At 28.5% G+C, this 14313-nt stretch overlaps 1 protein-coding gene and 1 long non-coding RNA gene across 3 annotated transcripts in view; both read left to right on the plus strand.

The window, feature by feature from the left end:
* Positions 1 to 2289: 2289 nt before the first annotated feature.
* The window catches only part of LOC111027781 (box A-binding factor-like), a 42497-nt gene continuing 30473 nt past the window's right edge, over positions 2290 to 14313 (plus strand). For both annotated transcript variants that reach the window (XM_022306198.1, XM_022306199.1), the window contains exon 1: positions 2290 to 2449. In XM_022306198.1, the coding sequence (XP_022161890.1) occupies positions 2407 to 2449 (43 nt within the window). In that variant the 5' untranslated portion in view covers positions 2290 to 2406. The remainder of the gene's footprint in view (positions 2450 to 14313) is intronic.
* LOC111027784 lies at positions 11343 to 12269 on the plus strand. The gene is made up of 2 exons (XR_002603849.1): positions 11343 to 11964; positions 12035 to 12269. It is a non-coding gene; the product is annotated as an uncharacterized LOC111027784 (long non-coding RNA).

The raw sequence follows: 14313 nt of genomic DNA on the forward strand, positions 1-14313 counted from the left end.
ATGTGGCCGGAATTCAACCGCAGTCGTCACTCGTCAGGGTCACACCGTGGTTACTCGGCTGAAGCTATCGGGGCGTCGATATATTATTCGTGGGTCAAGAATGAATAACTGCGGTGTTTTCCTTAATTCTGTTTTAGGAAAACGGTCGTTCTTTTGAACATTTTCTCCACGTCATTTTTGCCCCGTTATCAAATTTCTTCGCGTCCGATTTCCGATTCAATCGTTTTTACGTCTCCATCCCCGAGTGCGTATACACAATTATTACAATTGATATTTATTTTATGTGGGTATTTATGTTTCCGACGAAGCTAATTTTGTTCACTTCCGATCCATCAAAACGGGTACCCCGGTTTCTGTTGATTACGCGTCGGATGTCAAGGTAAATCAATCCCCTATATGGCTATATTGGTTATATTACCATTCTTAAAACTTAAAGTTTTCTTAGAAGGATTGAACATTTTTACATAGGACTGTTACTTGGAATTAATTAAATTTACATATTATAATGGGTATGTATATGTGTGTATGTGTTTGTAAGTGTGTGCATGTGTGTGGGTGAGTTTATATACACTATATTATATGATCAATATATATATAAGATATAACATTGGAAAATCTAATTAAAATTAAATATTTAATAGGTTATAATGTCGAGTTGTGTGCCGTCTGCGGTTCTAATTTCCTAGTATAATAAACATAATTATTGTACATTTATAAACATTATTCTTGTACTATATGGTCGCTTATGTAGTAATATTCATGTACGTCGCATTATAATCATATAGTATAATTACTATAATATATCTTTATATAAACCTAAAACCACGTGCATACTTGATCTGCAGTGAAATTATTATATGTTGACACTGTATAATTGTACATTAACAGACAACAGTTACAAGGGTGTCTCTGGCCCCGATTAGAGGGGGACGTGAGATTTTAAAATATTTATATATAGGCCCCACGGTGGTATTGCGGAATTCTTCTACCAGTCCCGGCGTTCAGCAATAAAGTATTGATCTGTACGTAAGGTTTTTTACAAATATTCTTCTATAAATTAATCATCTGTCGTATATCGTCAAGGTATCTCTCGTAACAACAATTATTGCCTGACTCCTCGTGTAGGGGGGAGGTGGGGAGGGTGGTAAAGCGGGAACCCGCGCGTCGGCGGAGGAGGCTGCGGCGGAGAAGAGCGCTTACGCGAATGGACCAGTGACGGAAAAGTGGGCAGTCCCGGGCGGCTGCACGCGCTCCGTCCGCCGCGATAGGCGGCCGGGCGAGTGTCCGCGTCGCGGTGCCGGGGCTGCCGCGCGCCGCGTCCCAGAACCGGTTCACTTTTCCGAGATCGATCGCGCGCCTGTTGCCCATTCGAACCACAACACCGCAGCCGTCGTCGTCGCGCGAGCACCGCGCACCGCAATTATAACAAACCGTCGAATAATCGCAGCCGCTCACTTGCGAGTTTGTCGTGAACATCTCCGCAGACGTATGCCGTTTGTACATGTTTTTCTAGTTGTAATTTAAAGAAAAAAAATAACAAAATCGCCGCGACTTGTTTACACAGCGCGTCGTCCGACACGCGACACGCGCCGCACCGTCCAAACGTCCCGGACGCACGCACGCACGAACGCGACCGCCTGAGCAATATTCCATTCAGGCCCCCCGGCCCCCACCAGCAACCGACCGACTCATCAACGCCGTAATAATAATAATAATAACAATAATAATAATAATAATAATAATAATAATAATAATAATACATCGCATAGCTGTTTGTCGCGCCCGATTGTCACGCCGACCGACGCGTACCACCGGTTGCGGTCGTCGTCCAACAGCGGTGGCCAGCGCCTGCGCAGTACAACACTTGAAACAAAAAAAAATTACCTCGACCGCTATAATTATCTTAACATACGTATTCGTTATATTATAGTATACGGTATTTATGTAGGGTTGTTATTTCGTTTCATAAAAAATTTAACGACCAGCATACATTATTTTTATTCAATTGATTGTCGCCGCGTCGATCCGATTTTTCGTTTTCCTCCTCTGCGCCGCTCTCCCGTTCATAGTACGGCCGCGGTGTACTTCGTGCTCTCCCGACTCTCTCGGCTCGCCGACGACTGCACCGCAGCGGCATTCACGCACTGCACGTTCGCACTACGCACACACCACCACTGACCGTTCCGTGGGCGCAGCGTGACGTGTTTTTATCGAAAGTTTTCACCCATTAAACCGCTAACGTTTGATTATAATAGTAATAATATGTACGATAATAGTAAAAACGATAACTGAGTATTATTATTATTATTATTATTTATTTGTTTTTTTAATACGCGTTTTCTGCCTTATCTCCTCCCGCGTTGTTCGACCGGCGTTATCTGCACCGCGGGACGATACCACAACGACATGCCGGCCAGCAACAATAATGCCACTTACTTGAGAGCTTTTGGTAAGTGCACAGACGTGGTTTTATATTTACTTCAATATATAACTTTATAATCTTATTGGCTGTTGCTATTGTTAGCAAACTCGTGTCTTGCGTGACGGATGATTTAATATATTTTTTATTTTGGTAGTATTTTAGAAGTATTTTATTTATTATTAATTTTTCACCGACACTGAACTTATATTTATATTTTTAGTTACTATTTCATTTTAAATACGTCACATACCTAATGGCTTGTGATCGGATATTATGTCGGAATTTTCTCAGCTCTTAGGCCCGATTGCTGTTTGCCTCTAATTGACCAATGGTAATACCATTAGAACATATTACCTATACCGGCAATTTTTTATTTCATCGCTTTATTATTCACCGTGTTTTCGTCATCGAACACGAGTACACGACAGTGTAAAACTAATGTTTTAAATCGTCAAAATATAATGATTTTCCAATTCACACGTGTGCGGTGTATAAATACATTTAAAAAAATATATATTGATTAGTCTAAAACCATCTACAATTTCACAAATAACAATAAACTAAGTTATTACTTGGTCTTTAAAATTTACGTTACGAGGAAGTATTTATATTGTTAATATTTTAATACGACAGCAACATCATATAATTATTGTTTTTTATATTTGTTAAAAATTATATGATTATCCAATAGCAAGAAATAAAATAAAGTTATTGACTGAAAAGTAAAGAAATTTATTAAATTTTATCAGCTAATTTCTTCGAATATATAAATTTTGTCACATTGAATGCACATGTCAATGAAGTGAACAATGAAATGTAATTTGAAAAATATATCCCAAAAAACTGTTTTATAGGTACACACTGTGGCCTGTTGTCATGAATTTATTTATATTATTACATAATATTATTTCATATTCTGCATTCGTCTTATGTTATTTTTTATATTCTGCCCCAATGAGAGGCCTCATGATATTAGTTGAACAATTAACCAAGTATATTATGATTTTATTTTAGTCTTAATAATATAATAATAATTTATTACGTAAAATCACCAGGAATAGAGACGAATTCTAAGTCTCTGAACAATGTAAATAATAATGGACCTACTTGCTAGAAGTCTTTTTTTCGTTAGGTTTTTATTGAGCTTAATTTACTGTAACTTAGTTGAATAAACTATGATACATTCGCGGAAACGTAAAACTTGGTTTGTATTTAGGGTAGTTTAAGTTAGATAATTTTCGTTTGTAACACTAGACATTAGAGTATTTGACTATAGTTTTAAATACCTACTTAGTCGAGTTGACCGATTTCAAAGTCAAGGTTGGCCATTAGAGGGAATGTCTGCCTTAATGACTTCTGTTAATTTCCTCGTGATTCCACCTCAACAAGTTCACTGACCACTAACCGGGTTCAAGCAAAACTTAAATGACTGACCGTTTGGTGACGATGTTCTAGCCATAGACCTTAGAATTGGTGCGTTATCACCAACTTGATAGCGTGTAATCATGACGTTCCATATGCCTCGTCGTATCAGTCGGAGCCGCCCATAATATTAATATAAAAAAGAGTCTTATCCTCCGACACACATGCACTCAACGATAAGATAAATAATAGCGTGTATTATTTGGTTCGTATATTTTGTAGAACAAAAAGTCGTTTTAGTACACTTTGCTCGCTCGGTTTTGCCGCGTGTATTGCAGTTTTCGCGTAAATGGGTACATCAACATCTTTTCTCTTCTACCTGTCATTTTTCTGTCAAGAGTTCTGCCATGTAATGAAGACAAAGGCAAGTCTCATCGAAGTTAATATTTTTATTTTTTAAATATATTTGTGTGTGTTAAATTCTTAAATTTTTTCTTGGATAATTCAATACTCACGTTGAGTGACGTTTTGTTTATCCGAACGATGAAGCAATTCAATGGATTTTTAACGAGCTCCGAGATAACCGTGTCAAAGGTTCACGTAGGCCTTCGTAGATAAGAGTTTTTTCGTTTCATTTGAGTCTCGTATATGCTGAGCAGCCTCGTATATGCAGTAATGTTCAGTCACGGCTTTGCTTATCGCCAACGTGGTGCAAAGTTCATGGAACGTTTCTAGTGAGAGAGGGAAAGAAAAAATATTATACATATTAATAAAAACAAAATTCGTTATTGACTGTTCACTTGGAGGGCAAATCATCTTTTTTTTTGTGATCCAATATTTTATTTTAGTTTATTTTTTAAATTAGTATGAATTTAACAAAAATATAATTTTAAGAACAATGGTACCAACTACTAACTAGTAACTATGGTCTATGTATTATGTAAATATTTATGAAGTATAGTTACTATTTTTGCTTATAAGTCACTGCAAAATTAACTAATACATAGAACAGTAAATTAATTCCTTTAATAAACAGAAAATACTTAGTTGTATGTCATTAGAACGATGTCGACTGAAATAATATTATATTTATTGCGATTTCAGTGGGTTTTTAATATTTGCTAAAACTTAAATGTAATGATATTTTTAGTCACAAGCACAATGTATCTGTGTTTAATTATTCGACAATTCAATCATTTTTTAAATCGTTAATTTCCATTCCAATCAGTGTTTTAATAGGTTTTGGTTTTGAAATGATTAAAATAAGTGAATAATAAAATATTAGGCTAATTAATGGGTGTTCTTTTCTTATTGAGTTGCATATATGTATATATGGTATACCTATTTATAATATTTACACACGTGAAGTGAGATATGAAAAAAAATGATGACGTCAGAACATTGAACATAGGCCGTCATTATAGATAAGAGAGTTCAAATGTTCGGGCGCGATTACAAATAAAAGTGGCATTTATAATAACAGTGCTGCACATAGGATGGTAAATCTAACCATTAAAGCTAATTGTTTGAACATTTTATAACTGATTGTGTTATTACAAAAATATGTGAACATTTAAACACAGCACACGGCGTACATTTTAAATATTCAAATCATATTTGTTTTTAAAATAAATAGCACAATAATTAATTGTTAAGTATATATTATAAATTAATAATATATTAACAAACTGAATGGCCAAGCTTAAAAAAGTCAAGTTTTATTTTTTCTTGACCAGTAAAAAATGTATGTTTAATAATTAATATTATTATTTTATTAACTGCTTATTAAAGTGTTCTGTGTATCATAATAATTCTTTTAGCATAACATTTATTTTTTATCTAACTAACTTTTTATATTATATTGAAAACTTCAACTGTAGGTAACACGCGATTAGGTTTAAGATACATGAAATAAAATGTTTTATTGTTTACAAAAAAACTAAAAATATTAAGAAATATGGTTCTTATATGTTATAGGTATATATTATATTTAGAATTTATCTTTAAACTATAGCTTCTTAACTATGGCTTAGTTATCAAACAATATAAATTATGAATACAATATATTATATATTTATATTTAAAACAATCAGTGACCTATACAAAAGAAGGCTATAGGGACTAAATCCCCATATATGGCCTTTTTTCAAAGACATTTGAGAAAAAGTTTAAAAATATAATAGTGTATTGTTCGTATTCATATTCGAAAATGTATTTCTTTCATTTATAATTTATAACACATATTTATCATATTACAAACAAACATAGTGGTAATATACGAGTTCAGAGTTTGATATATTCTACTATAGTATATAGTATAATCACATTAATTTATTATACACAAGATATAGACAATAGATCTAAATGACGATTTCACCATCACTTAGCTTATACCATAACATTCAGCGGTAAAAACATTTCCACTTAAAACAAACAATACAGCATTAAAAAGAGGTTTTAGAGTAAAAATATTTATTATAAAATGTTTAGAGAACAATATTTACGAGACAACCCGTTCGGCATTTTTTGATATATTAGTTATTAGTTGTTGTATCTTTTATATCGAATTATATAAGAATACGAAATCCTGACGACATTGTCTTCAAAATATTGTTCTCTACAAATTGAATAGTATTTGTTTTTACTCTAAACTCGCTTTTTATTGACTTTTTGTTTGTTTTCTGTAAACTTATATTTACATCGTTGGATTAAATTTTTTATTGCTGTCATGCGCTGGTGATCCAAACATTGATAGCAAAACACTATACTTGAAATTGTAACCGATTATATTATCATGGACCTAACTGTTTGAACATAAAGTATATACATAGGCGTACTAACCCTTAACAATTAAAGGTCTTGAGTCTCACCTAAACATTTTTTCTTACACTTGTGAGTTTTTTTAAAGACATTATAAATACATTTAAACGCCTATTTTTTGGACATGAGTGTAGTTTTATCCACTTTCCTCCCCCTCGTACAAGAAAGTTATTTGTTCTTCACGGAAAACAAAAATACAATAAATTCTTATAGCTCGTAATAACTATATATATATAACTAATATGTACAAAACTATACCGAAGTCAACAAATTGTAAGTATTTTAGAACTGATAGTATATAATTTTTCATTATTTAAGAAATGTATTAAAATATTAAAGTATACATTTCAAAGGTAGAATATAATTTTAACATGTGGCAGGTATAATGTTTATATTTAAAATTCATACAGAGTGAATACGGTTGGTTATTTCACTAATGAATCGAGTGCTGACAGTTATATAAATTTAAACTAAAAATAAAATTGCCACTAAAGAAATAAAAAATAAAAAAATAATTTTTTCATTCAATATTAATGTCTTTACCATCATATATTTAAATTAAATCTAAATCTATATACAATGCTGAAAATAATAATGATTATATCAACATGGCTGCTTAAACTAATTTGTTATAAATGTTTACTCAAAAAAAAATAATGATAAAATTACGAATATCTGAGGTTATTTAACTAGGTACTAAAATTAATTTTAAAAAAGGTTATTTATGTAGGTATTTTAATCAATGCATATTAATACTTATTATTTGTTCAATGTAATCAGTAAAAAATTTATTTAAAATATTTGTAGTAGGTACTAATAAAAATGCACTCATGAATTATTAATATTATTATCATATTTATTTCAATATTGAATTTTATATTGTTTTTTTTTTATTGGTCTAAAATACAACTTTGGCATCATAACAATTAAATTCCATTAGTTTTTGAAATATTCAACTAATTTATAAATATTTTTTTTAAATTACCCCAACAATATATGTTTTTATAAAAATATTTAAATATTCTGGTTGTTGTTTTGGATCTGGTTTCAGTATTCTATACTTAAATCTAAGGTGCAAGGTATATTACACTGTGCAGTTTTTCCATATACTTGTTATTCTTTCAATATGTGTTTGATAGTAAGGGTTACCCCACTCGTTGCACATATTGGTTTGAACTGGTATGGTTTTTTTATATCTATAAAAGTTGACGTATTAACTCCTTGTGTATAGCTTATAAATAAATTTAAAAAATGTTATTACCCATGGTGTTTATCCTATGGTGGTTAACGGTTGCCGGTGCCTATTGATAACATTGCCTATGTGTTTTGATATTTTGTATTTAATTTTTATGAAATTTACAAACTATTGAAAAATGTATTGTACTATGTTAAAATAATGAGAAGAGACAACAATTTATTATTGAGGCAATATATGTTAATACATAAAATGGTTTTCATTTATCACATATTATTTATTTTGCTAAACACATCTAAAATTAAATTGTGATTTATAACTATTAACAATTTGAATATTGAATTATGGTCTTTGTATTAACGTGTTTAATATACATTTTATTTTATACTTCTTGAATGCAAACAAATAATAAATTAATTTTAAATTTACATTAATAATTTTGTATTTGAATTCTATATTTTATTTTATTATGTATATTTTTTTAAACATTCGGTAATATTTCTATGTTTATTTAAGTATTAATTTATTATATGACATGTATGTTTTACTAACTATTCAATTTGCACTGTAGGTTAGGTTAGGTAGTTGGTTATCAGTTCAAAAAGTTTCATTTTAGTACCTATAATGACGTAATTTTATTTTAAATTAACAAGTTACTATTGTAGAGTAAAAGTCATAATTGACCTATGAGAAACATATAGATCTTGCGAATTTTCTTGATACAATAATTAATATCGTTAAAGCTCAGCGTAATTTTCAAGTATAAATTTAGGAGTACCTAGTGTGTATATTTGCTATTATTATTAAATTAAAATTAGTCCGCTATAGATAAGAAGTCAATTAAAAATATATACATGAATATACGTGAGTGTAATACTGTAATATAATGAATGCGGTTTGTGTGGGATCTATTGCTGGGATCCACGATGGTCATTATTATAAGTACAAAATCTCGGCTTATCAGTTTTTTTTAATTGGATAGAAAATTATAATTTTGTGCTGTGTACAAGGAAAATAAAATAAAAATCAGAACTATTTACAGTCGATTTAATTACATAAAATCTATTTGGGCGTCATCTTTAATGTGTTACGTGTTGAATGAGAGGGACGATCTTTGATCTTTTGTCTTAATTACACATACCTACACGCACTAGAGGTAAGTAAACGAATAGAGAGCTCTGCATTATTGTAGACTTTGGTTTTATGTTAGCCATCATAAAGAGCATTAAAAAATATTTGCAAGAAAACTATTTGATATTTATTTTTATTATTTTTTTTTCCAACCTCAAAAACGAATGAATTAATTACTGATTGTTTCTGTAATGTGTATGTGCTAACCATTCGAAGAACATTCAATCTGAATAGTAAAAAATAATCTTGCAGTTTATCTTGGTGGAAAAAATCCAGAATATGAACGAAAAACACGTATTATCCATCTTATAATACTGATATAAATGATATATACTATTAATGTTCATTTAATTTATAATTTTAATACTATATAATTAAAACATTTAAAATAAATAGTTAGTATATAGGTAGTTAGATAAAAAAAATGTAATATAATTTTTATTTTTAATTATTTACATTTGTATACATGTACCTACGGAGATGGAAGGTAGTTAGGCTTACACATCAAGAATAAATGTAAAATTAATTTTAATAGAATTAATTTAAAATTGTATTTACTTTTTGATAAGTTTTTTGACATATCCCGATGATCAATCATGTCTGTTCATCATATTATTGTCCAAAACTCCATCTTTGAATTCTGTATACTTTTATCATACCATGATTTTTTAAGACGTAGATCAATATTCTAGTATTCTACTCCTCCAATCATATTCATTTATGGAATATAAACAACTTTTACCGCTTTTAGGTTTTTCTATTCTTTGTTAATAGTTTTCAAATTAATTAGGTAATTAATGTTCAAAATTTTAATTTTAATACATAGTAAATAATTTGCATAATGTTTAGATTTCATTACAATTTATAGATTCATGAAGTTACATATGATTGTAGTCAGCTGAATTTGTTCACCGTATTAGGTATTAACGGTGTAACATATGTGTTGAATTTAAATTTAATGATAAATAGTTTTATACGATGAAAAACGATTCTGAGAAAAGAAGGCCTAACTTTTTAGTGACCAAAGTAAAATGTATTAACATTGTAAAATCAATACATTCATCACTCCACTCAGACTTTAAAATTAATAAATATAAGTAAAATATGTATTATGCTTAAACTAATGAACTATTTAATATTATATAATCTATATAAACAATAACTTGCAAATTTAGTGGGATAAAATTGTGTGTATTACATTAGTTTTTATGCAAACTCCATCAATTTTTTTATTAAAATTTAAAATTTAAAAGTAATATTATAGATGCGTGTATATATCAGTATAATAGTATGTTACAATTAGATAAAGGTTATTAGTAATTACTTATCATATTCATATAATATATTATAGTATGTTTAATATTATGTTTTTATACTGATTATAATGTAAACAAACAAAGGTACCTACTTCATTTCCCTTTCAATTTAAACTGATAGCCTAATCTTAATAATTTAGTTTCTATGAGCTTATAATAAATATTTTTACTTTTGATATGAACAATTATAATTATGTTAAACGCAAAAAACGGAATGGATTTATTTCAATATAAACAACGAATATTCCAGGGTATTTTAATTTAGGTATACACTTCATGTTTATTTTAAGAAAAAGCTTGTAAAATAAAAATAATAATTGTGTCTTAGATGGATTACTGGACAGATAATGAATATTTAATAGTAAACACCCGTTATCTCGAAAAGTCAGTGTACGCGTTTTTGAAAATACTATTAGGAATAAAATATTTTTATTTTATTTTATAAGTTTAGATCTTCACAATTCATATTTAGTTTTCTTTTCCTAACAAGCATATTATTCTTCAGTGTATTAGTATTTAGATACCCTTGTGATACTCCACTCAGAACCTCATCTAAACTTAAAATAATTTTAAGTATATTATAAGGTATAATAACCAATTAACTGGTTGTTCAAAATTCGATTATTATACATACAAATATATAAATAAATAAATAATAATAATATATGAAATGATTTAAATTCTCAGAGAAGTATTTGCTTTGGAATGTAAAATTACAAACGTATGTTATGACTCGAAAAAAGTAATGTAGGTACTTAAGAATAAAAATAATTTTTTTACTAAAATATAAAGATAAAAATTTTAAACTTTAAAAGTTCTATTTACACATCAATTAGTGTAATAGTTTTGTATTTTAATAACTTACCGAGTGTATAATATAATATATATTTTTTGGTTTGTAGGCTTGACTACCCATTATTATTTTTTGCTTTTTAGCTACCTAACCTTTATGACCTTCCCACTTATCTTCTTGATTATTATTTCATATATTTTATTTGTGTATAGTATAACATGTTATTAAATATGTACTATGCTCATTATTTATAAATACAAAAATGGGAAATAAATTATTAATTAATTGTGTATGTTATGTTTTGATGTACCTATAAGTACCTATAACATATTTTTCTGTATTCATCTTTTATTATAATATGTAACGTAAACTATTTTAACGATCTTACATTTTGCACTAGATACGTGTACTTGTTTGTTAACAAATTACTCATATTTTGTTGAGGATTAACATATTATTCTTCAAGTAGACATGCTTCAATACTACGAGATGATGATGTTTGTGTTGTTGAAAAAAGAATATAGGTTTACCATATAATTGCAAAAACAACTCTGACTGACTATTATAGTGTAATTAATATTTCCTTTTGCAACTTAATTGGTGATCAAGCTTATCGCTACCTAATAAATCCCCTAATTAGTATCTCCCAAATTCAAAATGTTTTTATTTTAATTAATTATTTTGGTAAATAAGTTTTGTAAAAAGGAATTATAATCATTTAGTTGTGGTGGAAAAAAAATTATTTCTCTGAAGTCAAAAAAAGTAATATTACAGCTCGACAACATGATCAGCTATTCTGAAGTTTTATTGCTATAATAACTATGACCCTTGTAGTTGAACAGTACCTATTACCAATAACTGCATACGTCAAATTATTGCAATGAGAGAGAAACTCTTCTGCTGAGCGTGTTTGTTTTGCGACTCGGTAATAATATTGCGTATTTCTTTCTCTTTAGTCTTTTTCCCATAATAATGTTTTATTTTTAATGGTTTAGTTCAATATGTGCACCTGCGTGGTATGGGTAATACATCTCCGTCTTATGGTAACGGAACGTCGGCGGTACGTGACGTTTCGTGCACTTGTTCAGATCCCATTCAAAGACCAGCCGTTACACGTACTTACTACGAGCTACGGTTCAAGGGACTTGAATAACTATGTTTTGACCGATTTATTAATACATGTTAAATGTGTTATTGTTTATTTATATTGGTAAATTTGTTGGACATAAATTAGTTTTATTTATTTTATGAAGTTCCATCAATGGGTGGCCACTTCACACAAGACTCCTGTCTGAAATGTTGTTTATTTAATTTAATTTTTTCTAAAATTTTTTTTTTTAATCCACATCAATTGTGCTTATTTAAAAAAAATATTCCTTTGCGAAATAAATTGTACACATATTTGATTAAAAATGTATAAAAAGTAATATAAAAAAAAATATTAAAAAAATTATATTGAAGGAATATAATAATAGTAATATTATTAACAACACATATTATAGTTATAATAATAATAAATCAAATGAGGAATGATGGGTCTTTGTTGGCCAGGTTCATCATTCTGTAAAAAAGATTGTTTTTAAGATAAAGGGACAAAGGGAATAGTAAAGGAATAGGAAATTTGAAGGTTCTGAGTAGGGACAAGGAAATACATATTATAGAATAATGCTAGAGCATCTATATCAGAATTAAAAAATGTAAACAAAAATACAAGGTTACCGTCAATCCTTTTACCAGCTAACGATTTTAAGTCAAGGCCACAAAGGACAGAAGAGTAATGGAGATTATGTGATATTTATTGTTATTTTAATGTTATAATCACAAAAAAAACTTATGTATTTTGTAGTCATAATTTTATGATTGAATTTAAAATGTATATTACAAATTATCTACTTATATTCCTAGTATTATAAAAAGTAAAATTCAATTATTACAAATACTCGTACAAATATTTAAAAAATACAACCACCGAATATTATTTATAAGTAATATCGTAATTCGTAATTCATTTTCACTAACGTCTAAACAATACTAGAATAAACAATTATATTCTAAAGTGAATGTGATGAAGAACAATGTAATTTTTACTTTCTTACAACTTAAGTGTTTTATTGTATAGTCTATATATTACAAGAATTTAATAAACACTGCTTGAACTATTTAAAGTTAATTAATTATTGAATTACATAAAAAATTATGTACTTGTTTCAATATTTGGTTCCTAAGCAAAAATTAATTCGTTTATCGGTATACGTAACGTATTTTACTGTTATTGTAGGCAATAAAGTCATAGGTGAATATCAAAAAACCAAAATTGAGAAATAACGCCTGAAATTAATATTTATACTACAATACAAACAGGCGTGTTAATATGTTCGATCGTAATTTATTATGACTAGAAACTAATATTATAGAATATAATAGAATTTTAGGTTTGATAAATATCATGTATCAACAACTACACTTTAGTACTACATTACTGCAGTAGTTAATGGAAATATAAAACAAGAAATAAACTGATGCTTATATAATCATAAACTTAAAATGTATAGCAAATAAAATGTTGATTGAAACATATTATAATACACTAATAATTATAACGATATTTGTACTCCAATATTTATTATATACTAATAATTAAAGTAAAAACCATAAGTTATATATATTCTGTGATGTTTTTAAGTATAATGCATTATGAATAATAATATTTTTATATGGTTCTGAAATTGTAACTCCGTAATTATGAATTTATATGAACGATATAATAATTTAATATTAATAAATAACATCTAAAACTTGCAGTGATACACTAAAATATTTTTTTAAATTAATTTATCATTCAAATAATATTTACTCATGAGTAATGACTATTCTGCTGGTTTGATCCAACATAATTACTAGTATTTTTAACAAATTAAATTAAATCCACTGTTTTGTAAAACTATAATTTAATATTTTCCTTAGATGAATGTTTATTTATAATATAATTGTAATTTCCTGAACACTTTTGATAATCCCTGAAAAATATTTTCTTTTCGAACTTCAATGTATTTATCAGTAATTTGATAAAACTCAACCAATTAAAATATTTGGAATCTTGATTAGGTAAAGGTATACTTGTAAAGTATATATAGGTAATTGTTTTATTTTTTATTTTTGTTGCAATTCAAATTACATAAAATACCATTATTATTTTTCATGAACTTTCTATAGGTCAACAATAATAATATGTTCATCATATTTTCGCTTACGTGCGCCAAGCTATCCAGCTTGG

The sequence above is a fragment of the Myzus persicae genome, unplaced genomic scaffold, assembly GCF_001856785.1.
Source record: "Myzus persicae strain clone G006 unplaced genomic scaffold, MPER_G0061.0, whole genome shotgun sequence".
Classification (NCBI taxonomy): domain Eukaryota; kingdom Metazoa; phylum Arthropoda; class Insecta; order Hemiptera; family Aphididae; genus Myzus; species Myzus persicae.